The 19,257-nt window shown below is 37.7% G+C and overlaps 1 protein-coding gene across 1 annotated transcript in view; it reads left to right on the forward strand.

The window, feature by feature from the left end:
• The first annotated feature begins 521 nt into the window (after positions 1-521).
• The window catches only part of Ppm1e (protein phosphatase, Mg2+/Mn2+ dependent 1E), a 153,282-nt gene continuing 134,546 nt past the window's right edge, over positions 522-19,257 (forward strand). The window contains exon 1 of the mRNA XM_076869756.1: positions 522-976. Coding sequence (XP_076725871.1) covers positions 522-976 — 455 coding nt within the window. The remainder of the gene's footprint in view (positions 977-19,257) is intronic.

Consider the following 19,257-nt stretch of genomic DNA (forward strand, 5'->3'; position numbering starts at 1 on the left):
GAAAAACTGAAGTAAATGCAATTCAAGTGGGAACCAACAGCTAGATTTGGAGACATCTTAGTTCACTCTTAAAGTGAAGCAAGGGTCTCCATTCAATAAAAACAAAAGAGTTGGACAGCAAACACATCCAGTGTCTTTATTGACTCGGCGGACTCGACGGGAGGGACCCTGGAATTCTTAATTAGAACCGGTTGCCATGGCGACAGTCTCTAGGCAGCGTGGGCTGAGCTCTCGGTAGGGATAGAGGGTGGGCCGCCGCTGGACCCTGCGCGCGCTCGGCACCAAGTTTCCCTCCAGACCTGAGAGGGGCGGCGCGCTCCGCCCCCGCCCCCGGGCCGCGCACGTCCACGCTCGGCGGCGCGCACGCCTGCGGGAGCCCTCTCCAGGCAACCTGGTGCTGATCGGTCGTGCTGGTGCGGCCGTTAAACGTCGTAGCGGGAGCCTGAGGCTCAAAAGCAGCCCCCTCCCCTTCCTGGGTTTCCTTCACTCCCTTCCCGGTCGGTCTCGGGGCATGAACAGCGATGGCCGGTTGCAGCCCAGAAGAGAAAACTTACCGGCGCTTCCTGGAGCTATTCCTGGGCGAGTTTCGTGGTCCTTGCGGCGGCGGCGAGCCAGAGCCTGAACCCGAGTCTGAGCCCGAACCTGAACTGGTAGCAGCTGAGGCGGCCGAAGCTTCGGTCGAGGATCCCGGGGAGGAGTCGGCCACGGTAACCGCAACGGAGGAGGGAGAACAGGAGCAAGACCCAGAGCCCGAAGAGGAGGCGGTTGAGGAGGAGGCGGAGGCGGTGGCGGCGGCTGAGGTCGAGGAGGAGGAGGAGGAGGAGGAGGCAGCCCTGGGGCACTCGGCCGTGCAACCGCCGCCGCAGCCCCAGCTGCCGCCGCTGCCCCCGCTCCCGCGACCGCTGTCGGAGCGCATCACCCGTGAGGAGGTGGAGGGCGAGAGCCTGGACCTGTGCCTGCAGCAGCTCTACAAATAGTTAAGTAGCGGGGCTCAACTGGGGTGGGCCCGCTGTCCCCGACGCGCCGGCCTCGGACGAGGCTTCCTCGGTCGCTCAAATTGCTATCTTTTCTGTTCAATCCCGAAACCGCAGCTACCGCCGCTGAAAACGCCCCCGCTGCTCGGACTCGGTCGGTGGGCTGCGAGCTGCCCACGCCTGCCTGGGTCCCTGTGTCTCCTACCCGGTCCTGGAGGCGCTCTCCGGGCCCTCCCGCCGGCCTCTGGCCCCTTCTTCCCCCTTCGCCTCTGCTGCCAGCTTCTTGATCCACTTCACACACCCTTTTCTGTTCTTGCCTCGGAAGGTCTTTTCTCCAATCTCGGCTCCCTTCTTTCTGGAGGTTTCCTCCTATCTCAGTCTTTCCCCGGGTTGGGTCCCTGGTTTGGCTTTACAGAGGCGCGACTCCTTTCTAGGCTGATCTGCTAGGTGCCTCCTGCGTAACCGCAACAACAATGATAATACCGGCCCCATATCCAGATGAGGAGAGACTCGTAGATTTTCCGTTAGGCGCTCTATGTTGAAAGTGAGGAGCTCTTTAGATGGCTTAATACAAGGGAGCCTAGTATCTTAGTTGAGACATTTGACAGCTCATAATTGAGGCGGGAGGTAAGGAAGCGTAAATAAAATTTTACCAAGCCAGTCTTCAGGTGAAAGTCGTAATTCGTTAAAGTGGAAAAGGCAGGCTGGTTTGATAATACTGCAATTAGGTGTAGTATTTTCAGTTCATTAAGTAGATGGGGTGAGAGATGGGGGAAAGCAGATGGCTTAGCTACACAGATGAAAGTCTAAAATAGAAAGGTCAAGGCTTTGCCTTTCATCCTAATTCTGGTTTTCATAGGCTTGAAATAGAAACGATTTACAATTGCGTTTCTTTTAAATGGAATTGTTCTGAAATAATGACAGAAGAGAACACTAAGAAGTCTCTGAAACCATTGGTAAACCTGAGAGTCTTTTGCCATTCAGCTAATGGTTGTAATGAAAGGTGTTACTCTGACCATCCAAAAAGTTTACTACTGCCAGATGCATGGCAATTAAGTTCGAATTCACTTCTTGGATTTTCTCAAAAGCCTAAATGAAAGAAGGATCTGGAATATAAACCTGTTTTGTCTTCATTCAGCCTAATAGACACCTGATCAAATCATTCTCCTCTTAAAGCAGCAGTTTATCAAAGGGGAAAAAGTAATTAGCAAATCTCCTGTAAAAGTACACTGTGTTGATGTCTCATACCTTATGAGCTGTCTAAAATTTAATTTAAATATACTGTTCGATTACCAAGGGAATAATCCTTTTTGGGAAATGTAAAAAATAAAATGGCGTGTAATACCACCACTCAGGGATAAACAGCATTAATGTCTGAGTGTTTCTTTCTAGTCTTTGTGAACTGTCATAGAAAAGACCTTTTGGAAGGTCATTTTTTATACTAAAGACAATTAATGCTTTTGCTTAAAATGGAAATATTTACCAAAGTGAAAGAATTTATTTCAGCATCAGACTAGTAATATTTTGATATTTAATTTTTACATTTACAAATGTGGTTACAAAATTGAAGGAAAACAAAATTAAACATTGGAGAATGTCCAAAAAAGAATCATTAGTTTAGTACAACCCTGATTATTTCCCATTTGAGAAGGTTTTTTTTTTTTTTTTTTAATGAAACCTATATGAAGACAATGGTAAGAAAATGTGTTTTTCCTATATAAAGGAAAAACAAGATTAATTTGGCACACTTATAAGCCAGAAAAAAGATTCAAATAATACAGTGACCATGAACTTCATAACAGAAGTTTAGATTTGAAATAAAATCTAATTATACTAAAGTGATCTTAAATCAGAGATTTAATATTCTGATTTCACATAAAATCAGAACTCTGCTTTGTGCAGTTGCTACTAATGTCTTTTTATTCAGATATAAAATGGTTGGCTTGTTTCTGTAAAGTATCTTAAAAGTCCTTAATGGGTTAAAAAGTTTTCTAAAATATATTTTAATGACATTGGAGTTTTATTTTATTGATTAAAAAAAGCATATGACTTAGTCACAAGAATAAGTACCAGAAGACTTGGTAGGGATAGATCATTTTTCTGTTCAAATGCTTCATTTTACAGATGAGAAAACTACAGATCTATGTGGATTCAGAAAAGACAAATATGTACAATGATTCCAGCATTTTTTGATATAATCTCTGAACCTTAAAACTCTTTCCAACATAGTCGAAACATTGATTTCTTACATTTCAAAGGAAATACTTAAAATAATTCTGATTATAAATACGTTGAGATTGCTTATTTATGAAAAATGAAGGTTTTTTCCTTATATATTTTCTCAAATACCCACCCACCCTGGTGATACCTGTCAAATGGTGCTAAGACTCCTAAGTGAAATTACCTAACTCTATATTTATGAATTTGAAATTTGGGACTAGTATAAGAAAAAAAAAACACTTCATTTAATACCAGTTTCATAAGTCTCTATTGTGTTTTTTGTCAGTATTTTAGAAAAATGCATGGCTGCTAAATAAATTATGGGTCTCTTGGAGAAATAAAGGAGCTTCTCAATACTATTTTATGTATGCATTGATTGAAATTTTACTTTTGGGTCTGGGGATGTAACTCAGTGGAATAATGCTTATCTAGCATGTGTGAGGCCCTGGGTTAGATTCCCAGCACTCAAAAAAAAATTTTTTTTTTGGCTTTTTAGAAAAGTATTATAGTGACAACATTTGTCTCATTTTTTTGCTTCCCTCAAGTTTTAGAATAGGAACAGCGGACATGTTATCATTCTTCATTTTGGTAAACTCACAGCTTGGAACTAATTTAAAATAAGCAGTTATTTAGATTTTAAGAGTCAAGGTTTAAATGAACAAAATATAGTTATAATTGTCAACTTAAAAAATTTTCAGAGCAATATTTAGGGTAACATTTTCCTTTTTAGCTTAAAAATGAGAATTTTCTTCTGCTAGGTAAAAACAACATAAAACATTTTGAAATAAAATAAATAATAAAATCCACTGGAAGGCAGGTTTGGTGGCACACATCTGTAATCCAGCAACTTGGGTGGCTGAGGATTTCACAGTCCAGACCAGACTGGGCAATTTAGTAAGATACACTGTCTCAGAATAAAAAGATAAAATAGGCTTAGGATATAGCACAATAGTAAAGCACCCTTGGGTTCAATCCGTGTGTGTGAAGGGGAGACTTTGGATGAGAAAAACCTTTCTTGTGGACAATAAACAGTATTTTAAAGGACTATATAAACAATTTTGTTTCCATCTATTTAACCTCAAAAATCAGTAATAAAGTCATGCATTAATTTAGAATTGCTGAGTTAATTTATTACTTATTAATAAAAATTTCCTAGCCAGGCGCAATGGCGAATACCCGTAATCCCAGTGACTTGAAGGCTAAGGAGAATTGGGAGTTCAAAGCTAGCCTCAGCAACTGCAGGGTGCAAAGCAACTCAGCGAGACCCTGTAGTTGAAATATTTAAACTACAGAATAGTACTGGGGATGTGGCTCAGTGGTTGAGTGCCCCTGAATTCAATCCCTGGTAACCGCGCCCCCCCCCCCACCCCCAGAAAAAAAAAAAAGAAAATCCCAATGAGTTGGAGTCTTCGCCTAGAAATAGGAATAGGACCCATGTTTTACACCTTTTCTAAATATAAATGTCTCTTGAGAGCTTAAAATGTTTTCTAATAATGTAACCTTAGGATTTTTTGAGGTTAATGAGAGACTTTTTGAAAAGGTAGAAGTGAAATATCATACAGCTTTGAAGTAATTATCAAATAAGAAATGTATAACTGATCATATAGCAAATGTGAATATATGACTACTTGTGTAGATTACATGGGTCAAAGCTATTTTTTTTAAAGAGAGAGAGAGAATTTTTTAATATTTATTTTTTAGTTTTCAGTGGACACAACAACTTTATTTTTATGTGGTGCTGAGGATCGAACCCAGTGCCCCGTGCATGCCAGGCAAGTGTGCTACCGCTTGAGCCACATCCTCAGCCCCTGTTATTTTTTTCTCTGTGCAATACTAGTGATAGATTTGTTTTAACCTAGAATAAACAAATACTCAAAGTCTTTTTTAGAGCTGTAAGTCATTACATTTTCAGAGCAGTTGTTTCCTCAGTTATTCATTTAGTGTGGGATGGGCTTCCCAAGAGGGAGACAGATATCCCAGCAGGCTGGCAAAGTTAAGAAGTTACAGATGGTTTGCAGTAGTGTTGAAGATGGCACTTTAAAAATGGTTTGGAAAAGAAAATAACTGGTTATAGACACTAATAATTCAGTTAAATTAAATTGTGTGAATCATGAGTGACTTTGAGATAGGTCAGAAAATCATAAAACTTTGTTTCATTTTTACATATGTATGTGGAAAAATGCATGGTTGCAAGTCATATAATATCAATCATTTTTAAATTAAATATTTTATTAAAAATAGTAAATGGTTACTAAAAAGTAGAAAAAATTCCTTTAAGCAAAAATAATCAAATATCATTCAGTGTTATTGTTTTTCTCTTCCCTCTTAGATTTCCCTTTTTGTTGGTGGTGATGGTGGTGGTGCTACACCCCAGGCCTTTTATTTTTTTTACTTGGGGACAGCGTATCACTAAATTGCCTCACCCTCTCCAGTCACTTAGATTATAGGTGCACACCATCATACCCAGATCTTTTCATATTCTGCCCATCTTTTTAATTGTGGTCTATCCTAGACTGTCTTCTCAAGTCTAGTTGACTTTTTTACCCTTAGTCAATATCGATCTCTTACATGATTGGTTATTGTGGTTATGCTAATGACTCCCTTATCACCATCCTTGTTTTGACTGCTGATGGAATGACTTCACCCAGAGTCTAAAGTCTCCTCATTTTTAACTGTTCAAAACTGATTTCAATTCTCCAATCTCTTCCCCCCAAAAAAACTTACATTCTTTTTAGTGTGTCGTTCCTGACTTCTCTTTTCATCCCTCTCCCTCTCGATTAAGTCATTAATTCTGCTTGTAAATATCTTATAAATACCTCTCCCTATTCTTGCTGTCATTGTCATCTCTTATGAGTTTTACCCTTCTGCAATACATTTTCCCCAGTATAGCCAAAAAATAACTTTCAAGAATCTAGATTATGTAGATTGTGTAATTGTCACACTGCTTAAAGATTATTGCCCTTTGCTTGGAGTTGGCTAAACTACAAGGCTATGGGCACATTCCTCCAAACCATAAAATCTGCCAAAGCTTCTATAAGGAGTGAAAGTCCAATTACATAGTTAGAGGGAAGAGTTCGTATAAGACCATCATCATCTCTGATATCACTGCAAGTTTGGGGGTTTCCCAGAACTACTTTTAGATTCCACACTTCACTAGAAAAACTCACAGAACTCACTGAAAAGCTATTTTACTCAGAATATGGTTTATTAAGAGGATAAGCTACAAATTAGAACCACGGAAAGGAAAATATATATTAGGTGCCATCCAAGGTCATAGATGTGAGATTTCCTCTGTTCTCAGGGGAAATATTAGTGTGAATCCCAGGGACTTGAAAGACTCAGAATGAATCCCCAGAATGAATATGTAGCAATACAGAATATTGCCATTTCAAAAAACTTACCTGAACTTCATTATCCGATTTTTATTGGAACTTACTGTCCCATGATGGAATTTAGATTCCAGTCCTTCTTCCCTCTTCAGAGGTCAGGCAAATACCCGTGTGGTCTGAGGTCCAAGGGCCCACAATGAATAATAAAAGTACTCATGTTACTTCAGAATTGCCAGGGATTTAAAGGTTCCCTCCTAGGAGCTGGGCATAAAGTACAAACTTCTTTGGGCAGGTCAAATTATTTACTACATTACCTATCTCTTTGGCTTCAAGATGAAATCCAAGAGCTGGGGATTATAGCTCAGTTGGTAGAGTGCTCACTTCACGAAATACACAAGGCCCTGGGTTCAATCCCCAGCACCACCAAAAAAAAAAAAAAAAAAGTAAAGGCTTACCTCATCAGCCTCATTTCTGGAATCACTATCACCCACTCCATTCCACTATACTTTTAGAAACTACTTTCAGCTATATACTAATATATTAGTTTGAATGTGTTATGTGGTCTCTCTGTCTTACTCTATACCTCCATACACAGCATATTACTCCCTGTTTTTGGAATATCACACTGCATTACCCCCACTCCCATATAATATCTTAGGTATCCTTTAGATCTTTATTTAATACCGGTTCCCCAGGAAGCCTTTGCTCACCATTCTTGCACAAACTATAGAAATGATACCTGAAAGTATAGTTTGAATCCTCACACTTATGAGTCAGGTGTCTCTTCCATGTGTCCCTCCAGAGAATGCAGTGCTTATTCTTCTTGTAAATGCTTATTAAATTCTTTTCTCATTTTTTTTGTCAAAAAATATTTATATCTTCCCTTACCAGACTAATGGTCTTGAAAATGAGATGTATCTAAGCCATGCGCTGTGGCCTGTGACTAAAATCTAGTGACTCTGGAGACTGAGGCAGAAGGATCACAAGTTCAAAAACAGCTTTAGCAACTAAGCAAGACCCTGTCTCAAAAAATTAGAGCTGGGGATGTAGCTCACTGCTAAAGTGATCCTGGGTTCAATCTCTGCACCAAAAAAAAAAAAAAAAAAAAACCTACAATAATTCATTAGGGCAAAGATTAAAAAATGTTAAAATATATGTAATGCTATTCAAAATATGAATTCAAGTACAATTAATATTTGCTATGTTATTGAGATTGACAAATTGTTCTGAATGACAATTTTCTATCAAGCATGTTAATCCTGAGGGAGTGCAAGTTCTACAGCTCGGGGGTTGCGGGTTGATATTGTCATCCTTTCTCTAATTCTCAGGACACTGTAAAGTATTGCAGTTTACCTGTGCTGGATCAAATGGTTTTATAGATTGTATTTCCTGGTTTTAGCAATATTAACCCTCACAAAATGGACAAATAACTTTTAAAATCCCTGCAAAGAAATCATGGGCTGAATATAATATTCATAACACAAGCATATGAAACAAAAAAACTTGGGCTGGGTGTGAATCCCAGGGACTTGGAAGGCTGAGACAGGAGGATCAAAAATTCAAGGCCAATGTTAGCAATTCAGGGAGACCCTCAGCAACTCAGTGAGACTGACTGTCTCAAAATGAAGAATAACAGTGTAGCTCAGTGGTAGAGCTCTTGCTTAGTATGTGAGACACTGTGAGAAACTGTGTTTAATCCTTAGCACTGCATAAAAATAAAGGTATAAAAAAAGGGAAGTATCCTTTTTATTTTTTATATTTTTAAAGACTGGGGATGTAGCTCAGTAGTTAAGTGCCCCTGGCTTCAGTCCCCAGTACTGAAAAAAAGATGCATCAAAATTGTAAGAACCCATCTCCCTTTCTTAGGTTTACCTGATTTTTTTTAAAAAAGGTATAATTACATTTCAGAAACAAGCAAAATAATGGAATTGAGTAGATTATGTGAAATATTAGTGTATAAGACATATAAGCCATGCATATGGTGGTGCACACCTATAATCCCAGCGACTCTGGAGACTGAGGCAGAAGGATAAAAAGTTCAAGGCCAGTGTAATCAATTTAGGGAGACTTTGTTTCAAAAAATAAAAAGGACTGGAATACAGCCCAGTGGTAAAGTGCTCTGGGTTCAATACCCAAAAGCAAAAAAAAAAAATATATATATATATATATATATGTGTGTGTGTGTGTGTGTGTGTGTGTATGTGTATACATACATACATACATACATACATATAATTTTTTTTTTTTTTTTTTTGCTGGGGATGTGCCTCAGTGGTAGTAGAGCAATGGCCTAGCATGTAGGTTCAATACCTAGCACTGGAAAAGAAAAAAAAAAAGGATGAAGAAATACTGCCTAAAGAAATACTGAAATATTAGAACGGTGTTTGTTTTTATGTATCTGTGTATATGTTTTATATATGTTTATATACACATACATAAATCTATATGTATATATGTATACTACATATACATATATATGAATGTATATATACACATGTCAATATATGCATGTATATGTAGCATATATACATATATGTATAAGTATACATATATTGGGTGATTTTTGAAACTCAAATTTTTTGGGGGGAGGAGGTATCGGGGATTGAACTCCGGGGCACTCAACCACTGAGCCACATCCCCAGCCCTATTTTCTATTTTATTTAGAGACAGGGTCTCATCGAGTTGCTAGTGTCTCACTTTTTTGCTGAGGCTGGCTTTAAACTCACGGTCCTCCTGCCTCAGCCTCCCGAACCTCTGGGATTATAGGCATGCACTACCACAATTGGTTAAACTCAATTTTTTTGATAGGGTATCTGAGCAAACATTTGGAAGAATTGTTACTACCTACTTGTTTGCCATCTATGTTCCTAGGTCCTATGATGTCTCGCCCAACTATAACATACAACAAATATTTGCTTATTTATGAATGCACTTAGAGGTTTAAAAAAAGATATTATTCTTACTATTATATCCTGTTTTTTTTTTAAAAAAAACTTTAGATTTTAGTCTAACATTTAAAACCTTTTTATTATAGAAGATTTAAACAATATTTGTTTCATCTATAATCCCATACATCCCATCTCACTTCCCCTTATGTTCTATGAAATCCCTACCCCGCCCCTTTCTTTTTTTGGTGGCGTTGGGAATTGAACCTAGTGGCACTCTATCCCTTAGCTATATATCTCCAGCCCTTTTAATTTTTAATCTGAGACAGGATCTCTTTAAATTGACAAGGTTGGCCTTGAGTTTATAATCCTCCTGCTTCATCTTCCTAAATAGCTGAGATTATAGGCATGAGCCACCACGCCCAGCTGTTCTATGTAATTTTTAAATGGGTATTCAAAAATTGAATCAATTCTTTTGGACATTTTAAGTGTTACCAATTTTTGGTTACTCTGAAATTTTGTGATGATCATTATTTGAGCAAGTCTCTAATTTTCTCAAGATATATTTAGTGATGTGATTGCGTGTTAAGATATGATATCTTAAAAGAGTTTTGAGATGTCGTTTAAAAATGTCCTCTAACAAGGCAGTTTAACTTTTGAAGCGAGTACATATTATCTTGTGCTGCATAATAAAATTAGGACCAACAATGGACCACATATAGAGTGTTGATCCCATAAAGTCATATTGCCTAGTGATGTTTGTTATAGCCATCTTAGTTCATGTAAGTACACTCTGTAATGTTACCATAATGACAAAATTGCCAGGGACATATTTCTCGAATGTTTCTCTGTTGTTCAGCCAGGCATGACTACATGATAAAAAGGCTATTAGTATTATGAAGTATTTAAGCATTTAGAAAATAACAAAATAACAAAACAAAATATCAGTATACCTATCATCCAGTTTCAACAAATTATCCCATTTTTTTGTTTTGAGAAAATAACACACTTCATACATAATTTGAAAATTTCATTGTAACCCTTTTTCTTCCCTTTTACTCCCAGAGGTGATTTGAGAATTCTGGGAATATATCCTTCTGGTCTGTTTTTATATTTTCACTACACATGAACATATGGTCAATCAATATGTGGTGGGGTTTTTGATATTTTGGTAGCCATCTATTTTAAGATTAACCCCCTTTTCAAAAATATGTACGTATAGAACTAGTTCTTTCATTTTAGCTACTACATATTCCATTGTATACTATGATTTATTTATCCAATCTCCTATTGTTGGACATGTGGGTTGTTTCTAATTTTTGGATATTATACATGTATTAGTTAATACTAGCTGCTGTACTGGATAAATCCTGATATCTCAAAGGCTTAACATAATATTAGTTTATTCAGTGGTGAAGAAGGAGTTGTATCCTGTGGAGTCATGAAGGGACCTGAGTTGATAGAGTCTCTGTGATCTTCAGTCTATGTTTTCCAAAGTTGCTCTAGTACCAGCATCCCTCCAGCAACCATAAGGAGAGATTGAAGAATGTATTAGACTTTTAGGCACAAGTCCGTAGAAGTAGCATATATTACTTCTGTTCACTTTCCATTGGCTAGAATTCAAGTCATATAACAATAACTAGGGCCTACATTTCTCCACAAAGGGCGCTAGGATTGTAGTTGCTGGTTTGGCAGTTAATTCCAAGAAACAACTCTACCCTATGGAAAAAAAGTACAAAACTTTGGTGGGGTAACTGATAGCCTCTGCCCTACAAATAATGCTGTAGTTTGGATTTGTCTCCTTATGCATGTATATAGGTTTCTTAGGTGTACATCTAGAAGTGAGATTATCAGATTGATATTTTGTAAATTTTTTTTTTGCTTTGTCCAATAGCACTATATGAGTGGTCTATTTTTTCTATAATCTTGCTACTGTTAGAACTGCCATACTACCCATCTTGTATTTTTATACAGCTATGTGCTATTGCCACTGGATTATATGAGAAAGCAGAAACTGCTTATAGGGACTATGATCTTGATTTAGAGTGTTTTAGAAGAGGACACTGCCTAAAAATCTACACTAGCTTTGTTCAGCAGTAATATAAGCCATATAAATCATTTAAAAATTTCTGTTGAGCACATTTTATGAAGTGAAAACAGGTGAATTTAATGAATTATTTATTTTTAAAATTTTTTTGTGGTACCAGGGATTGAAACCAAGGCATTTAACCATTTAGCCACATCCCAGGCACTTTTATATTTTGAGACAGGGTCTCACTAGATTGCTTACAGCCTTACTCAGTTGCTGAGGTTGGCTTTGAACCTGTGATCCTCCTGCCTCAGCCTCCTGAGTTGCTGGGATTGCAGGCATATGTACACCATCACCCACGCCTGGCATGAATTTAGTTCTGATAACTTATTTAACTCAAAATATCCAAAATATTGCCATTTCAACATGTAATCTATATTAAAATATGATTTATATATTTTATTTCAAGTTTTTAAAAAATCCTGTGTATATTTTACATTTATACCAGTATGGAGTATCACATTTCAAATACCACATGGGGTTATTGGCTGCCATATCAAGCAGTTTAGGTTTAGACTTAATACTATTTTTTTTTTGGCGGTGCTACTTTTTTAAAGGAAGTGGTTGCTACTGTGCATAGCTGAGTTCAATCTCAGTACCAACAAAACACAAGTATAACAACAAAAATTTTATAACACAGGTATTATATTTAATTTCAAAATCATAGTTTAAAAGGCTCTTGCTCCAATCACAAAATATGTCTTTATTTAGCCTTCAGGACAATAGCAAGCCGACTTTATTTTCCTTAGGTTTTTTTTCTTAACTAGAGAATATAGATGCTCCTTAAGTTCCAGTGGAAACCTATTGCAAATTGAAAATACTGTTAATTCAGAAATTCATTTAATACATCTAACCTGCTGAACAGGTCATAGCTTGCAACACAGTGCTGTGCAGAGTATCAGTTGTTTGTCCTCATGATGTAGTGGCTGATTGGGAGCTGTAACTTGCTGCCATTGCGTAACATAGCAAGAGAGTATATCACAACACATATCTGGAAAAAGATCAACATTTAAAATTCAAAGTACAGTTTCTACTGAATGCTATCACTTTCACACCATTGTAAAGTGCAAAATTTTTAAGTTGAATCTTCATCAATGGGGGACCATTTGCAACCTGTGCTGATTGAGATTACTGAATTGTTAATTTCTTCTCAGAGTTTATGGGGGAGCAGGTGAGTGTGATTTTTCTATTTAGTTTCTTTATTACTGTGAAATAACAAACAACATTGGTGGCTTAAAATTACATCTGTTTGTTGCCTCATGATTCTTTTTAGGTAAGAAGTTAAGACAAAGTCAGTTGAATTTGAGAAGGCTGAAGTCAAGGTGTCAGCCACAGGTTTGGGGGAAGAATCCACTTTCATGTTCATTCAGGTTATTAGTAGAATCTAGTTCTTTGTTGTAGGTCTGAGGTCAACTGTTTCCTTGCTGGCTGTTAGTAAGTGACTGATTATCACTTCTAGAGGCCACCCATCTTCCTTCTCACATGGATTCCTCCAACTTTAAACTACCAGTGGCACATAGAGACCTTGTTATGCTTCACATCTCTCAGGCTCCTCCTGCTGCCAACCAGAGAAAACTGCTTTTAAGGGCTTATTTGATTAAAAAGGATCTACATAGATAGGTTTTATGGTAAGTTGATAGGAAAATTAACACATTGGGGCAGGGGTGGATCTAAGTGGTAGAGCACTTGCCTAGCATGGAAGAAACCCTGGGCTCAATCCCCAGCACTGCACAGAGAACAAATACAATCACAGGAGTAATATTTCATTCATATTCCTAGGTTTCAGTGTTTAGAGCATCTTTAGGGAGCCATTTTAGAAATTCTGCACACCACGGTAGAGAAACAACATGGAACAGCATTTTTAATTATTTTGTTTAAAGATCTTTTAATTTCATTTCTAAATGAAAATAAAATGCTCTGCCTATTTTTGTCTCCATTCCCACCAACTTTTCTGAGATAATATCAGCTCATAGCTTGCTCTGTAACAGTATTCTTAACTCATATATCTGATTCCACAGTTCCTTTCCTACAATTTTTCATATTGCAGAGTTCTCTTTTATTGGGAATAGAGACTGTTGCACTTTTCTGCTTAAAATCCATCAGCGTCTTCAAATCATACTACCTTAATCTTTTCTGTGGTTACTTCATCTGGTTACACCACAATTAACACCCCACCCCTGTTTTTTTTTGTACCAGGGATTGAACCAGGGGCACTTAACCACTGAGCCACATCCCAGCTTGTTTTATTTTTTAATTTTGATATAGGTTATTGCTAATTTGTTCAGGGCTTTACTAAGTTGCTGAGACTAACTTTCAACTTGTGATCTTCCTGCCTCAGCCTCCAAAGCTGCTGGAATTACACGTGTGCGCAGCCACACCCAGCATCAATTAACCTCATTTTGTTTTGTGTATGTGTGGTACTTAAATATTGATCCAGGTTTGCTCTGCCACTGAGCTATATCCCCATCCCTTTTTGTTTTGAGTCTGGGTCTTACTAAGCTTCTGAGGCTGTCCTTGGGCTTTTGATCCTCCTGCCTTAGCCTCCTGAGTTGCTGGAATTATAGTCCTGTACCAATATGCTCAGCAACCTCTGTTTTTGATTACTTACTATGCACCAATCACAATGGTCTTGATTTAGTTCACATAACGTGCTCTTTCCTGCCCCAGGAATATTTATTTTCCTTGCCCAAGCAACTTTCCCAACTGTCCAATTCAACATCTCCTCATTATAAGAAGTGTTTCTTTACCCCTGGTCTAAATTCCTACTTTTTACATTTTTTTTTTAATATTTATTTTTTAGTTATTGGCGGATACAACATCTTTGTTTGTATGTGGTGCTGAGGATCGAACCCGGGCCGCAGACATGCCAGGCGAGCGCGCTACTGCTTGAGCCACATCCCCAGCCCCTTTTTACATTTTTATAGCATCTTTTGCTTTTTCTGTATATCCACTTATCACAATTTAAACATATGTGTTCATGTGTTCAGTGTCTTTTCCTCAGAATAAAGAATTATTTTGTGTATCCAGCACCCAGTACAGGTGTTAGCAAATGTTAAACACTCAGTGTCAGTGTATATTAAATAAATGATTAGGGGCTGGTGTTGTGGCTCAGTAGTAGAACACTTGCCTAGCATTTGTGAGGCCCAGGGTTCTATTCTCAGCACCACGTATAAATAAATAAAATAAAGGTCTAAAAAAAAAAAAAAGGCACAAATCGAGAGTTTTCTTAATTCCTCCTGTGTATTTTCCCTTTTTAATATTTATTTTTTAGTTATAGGTGGACACTATATTTTTATGTGGTGTTGAGGATCAAAACCAGTCCCTCACACATGCTGAGCGAGTGCTCTTCCTCTAAGCCACAACCCCAGCCCTGGATTTTCACTTAAAAAGTACCTTATACTGCCTAGCTTTGAGAAAGACTTCTCTATTACTGCCTATCTTAGTTGAAGTCAACAAAGAAAAAGTACCAGAAGACTTAAAATAATTATTAAATCTTCTACTTTGCTCAGTCTACCAGATTGTTTCCTTTCCATTTTTTTATAGGCATATTCATTCCCTTTTCTGATTATTTTCCTTTTCTGCTGTCCTCTGAAAGAGTTAAAGGAAGAAAAAGAGTTGGGTGTGGGGCGGGGATAGTTGGGTGTGGTAGAGTGCTTGACTAGTATGAATGAGGCACTGGGTTCAATTCTTAGAACCACATATAAATAAACAAAATAAAGTCCATTGACAACTAAAAAATAAAATAAGAAATAGTTGGGTGCCACAGTCTGGCTGGGCACAATTCAGGAGCCACTTGTCAAAAGAAAGAAACCACACCCGCCAAACAAAACAGCTCCTCTGGAAAAACCCTCAGAGCCCAACTGCCACCACCGGCTTCCCACAAGCCTCTCCCTCTCCCACAATCCTCCTGCTCTTGAGGACGATTGGCTGGGTCAAGGGGTGAAGCCAAAAAAGTTCCCCAATGAGCAGCTCCGTGGTCTGAAAGGGCGGGGAAACAGCCCAATGAGCATCACCGCAGAGGAGCCAATCAGTTGGCAGCTAGAAGTTTCTGGGGCCGCTGTGAGCCAATCATCAGCTGGCAGCTGGAAGTTTGCTGGGACCCCTTCGGCTGTGGCTCTCAACATCTCCCCTTCTCTGTTTAAACAACAAGCATGTGGCTTAGGGACCGTGCCTGTCTTAGGTTGTCCAATAGTACATATGGTCCTTACCCGTTATCAGATGAGCTGACCTCAAGGCGTCACCCTCCTGTCTTAGATTGGTACCATTGCAATTGGATCTTACCCGTCACTGACTACTGGTCAAGCATACAGCCACACCTGTGGATAGGTCTTTGTACCAGTGGTGGTGGGGGGGTGAGGTTCTTTGCCTCACCTCTGTTGGCCCCCAAATTTTAGCTGAATGACCATGACAAGCAGAAGGGAGGAAGATACCCCAAGCCAACTGACAGCTCCTTTTGGAAAAATTGTACCACCGATGACATCATCAGCAAAAATACCCCAACACTACCACAAGTCGCTATACCAACAGATAGTTCACAATGTATACAGGTGAGTTCACAGTGCATACAAGTGATTCATAGTCCAGGCAAGTTCTGCAAGCAGTTCAGTGATGGCTATTGCAGAAGCTGTAGATTGGTTTTATCTTTGTCTTCACTGGCACTGGGATGAAGATAGGAATTCTAGCAATAATGGCTAAAGAAAAAATTATATAACATTCCAGAAGGCACTAAAAGAAAACATTTTTTTTTTTTAGAAAACAATTTTCTTAACAATGTACCTTATCTTCAACAGAATTATTAAATATAATGAAAAGGAAAACAAACAGATCTGTTAACCTCCTTTTTTGTTCATATATTAAAACAATCCTCAACAGCTGTTTACCCAATTTAAATTAAACCATTTAAATCACGTGAAAAAAAATATTTGGATCCATTTTTTCATGAGCGTTCATCATATATGATATATGGACATACATACATACAAACACAACACATAACATAATAGTAAAGGCCTTATAACTTTTTACAGGTGAAATCTCCATTGCAATGTTTAAAAACTCTATAGTCAAAAAATAGAACTGATCAGCAAAACATTAACCTAGGTCTGTATGAGCTCAAAAAAACAAATAGAGCTTCATGATGTGGGAAAGGGTAATAATAAAATAGATATTGAAAAAAGCATCCTGGTTCTGTCGCAGATGTAAGGATAGCCAAACTGGAGTTTTGTATATCAGCTGTTATGGATTTGAGCCAAATCATCATCTTTTTGGTCTGTAGAAATCGCTTTAGTTAATCTCTCTGGAATCCAAATCGACTGCTGTTCTCCCTGTGGAAACACACAAACAGACCCCCGACTCCAGACAATTACTGGGTCAGAACCTTTCCATTGTCCTGTTAGAATATCCTTCCAAAGTACCTTGGGCTTATGTACATTTTTTGGACACATATGCCTTTCTGCAGCACTAAGTCCTGATGAATCCAAATTTAAAAAGTTTAGAGTAAAAAGGGTTATTTTAAGTTTATCTTTGGGGAATATATACCCCTTCCCAATTCCTTCTTTTTGCTTTAATAAGTACATTTTAATAGTTTGATGAGCTCTTTCAACTATGCCTTGTCCCTGTGGATTGTATGGGATTCCTGTTATATGAGTAATGCCAAATGATGAGCAAAATTGTTTAAAAGAGGTAGAAGTATAACCAGGGGCATTATCTGTTTTTAACTGTTTTGGAACGCCCACAGTGGCAAAATTTTGTAAGCAATGAGCTATAATATCTTTAGTTTTTTCTCCAGCATAAAGGGAGCCCATCAAAAATCCAGAAGAAGTATCAACTGTAACATGCAAATATTTTAATTTTCCAAATTCTGGCAAGTGTGTGACGTCCATCTGCCAAATATGGTTAGGTATCAGTCCTCTAGGATTGTCTCCAAGATTACCTTGTGGTAAAAAGGTCACACAATTTTGACATTGTTTTATTATATTTCTAGCTTGTTCCTTAGTTATTTTAAAAAGCTTTTGTAAAGTATTAGCATTGACATGGAAGTCTTTATGAAAATTTGTAGCTTCTTCTAGTGTAGAGAAAATATGTATGTCATGTGTAGTTTTATCTGCTAAATCATTACCCAAACTAAGGGCTCCAGGCAATCCTCTATGTGCCCTGATATGTCCTATAAAGAATGGATCTTTTCTGTCCCAGATTAGACTTTGTATAGCGGAAATCAAAGAGAAAACAGTAGAGGAAGGGGAAATCCTACCAGCATCTTCAAGGGATATTATTGCATTAACTATATAATATCAGAAAATAAATTAAATACAGAATCTTTAAACATCACAAAAGCTTGTAATACTGCATTAAGCTCTACCTTTTGAACTGGTTGTTTGGGTAACTATTGCTGCTATACCATTATTTGACCCATCAGTGAATATATTTGGAGCATTCATGATAGGTGTTTTTCTTGTCATTTTTGGAAAAATTACAGGATGTGATGACCAAAAGGACAATAAAGGATTAGATGGTAAGTGGTTATCAAATGAAACATTAGATTTGCACATGATTATTGCCCAAGTATTTAACTCATTAGCTAACTCATCAATTTGATTCATAGTATATGGAGTAATAATTTTATTGGGAGAAATTCCAAACACTCCCTTTGCTGCTTTTATTCCTTTGAGTATTAATTGTCCTACAGCCTCAGGATACCTAGTAAGAATAGTGTTAGGAGAATAAGATAAATGTATCCATAATAATGGACCTTCTTGCCAAAATACTCCTGTAGGAATATTTTTTGTTGGTAGTACAATAAATAATAAAGGCAAACTTATATCAATTCTATCCAAATGCATATTTTCCATATATGTTTCAATGATTTTTAATGCCTTTCTTGCTTCAGGCGTTAACATTTGGGGTGAATTTGGATCTGATGGACCTTTTAGGATATCAAATAAAGGTCTCAACTCTCCTGTTGGTATACCTAGATAAGGCCTTATCCAATTTATGTCTCCTAATAACTTTTAAAAAGTCATTAAGTGATTTGAGTTGATCTACTCATGTTTGAATTTTTGGTGGACAGACCATGGTTGAGGATAATAGAATTCCTAAATAATTAATTGGAAAATTTAATTGTACTTTATCCACTGCTATCTCTAGATTATAATTTTTTAATAAGTTTGTAAGTGTGGCATAACATTCTAGCAATGTGTTTTTATCTTTATGTGCTAATAATACATCATCCATGTAGTGAAATATTTGTAGTTCAGGATTTTGATTTCTAAGTGGCTGGATTACTTTGTTAACATAAATTTGACACATAGTTGGGCTGTTAGCCTTTCCTTGAGAGGGAGTACTTTCCATTCATATCTCTGATCAGGACCTTCATGATTCAGTGCAGGGATAATAAATGCAAAACGTGGACTATCCTCAGGATGAATTGGAATTGAAAAAAAAAATCTTTAATATCTATAACTAAAACATACCAGGTTTTTGGCAAAGCAGACAATTGAGGAATCCCCGATTGAGCAGATCCCATAATAACCATCTCATTATTAATGGCTCTTAAATCTTGTAATAATCTCCATTTACCAGATTTCTTTTTGATGACAAAAATGGGAGTATTATGGGGAGAGACAGAAGGTTGTATATGTCCTTCTGCTAATTGTTGTTTGACCAGGTCATGGGCTGCTTGTATCTTTTCTTTAGTCAGGGGCCACTGAGGAACCCATACTGGTCTTTTCTGATTTCCAAGTAATTTTTATTGTCTCAGTGGC

The sequence above is a fragment of the Callospermophilus lateralis genome, chromosome 11, assembly GCF_048772815.1.
Source record: "Callospermophilus lateralis isolate mCalLat2 chromosome 11, mCalLat2.hap1, whole genome shotgun sequence".
Taxonomy (NCBI): domain Eukaryota; kingdom Metazoa; phylum Chordata; class Mammalia; order Rodentia; family Sciuridae; genus Callospermophilus; species Callospermophilus lateralis.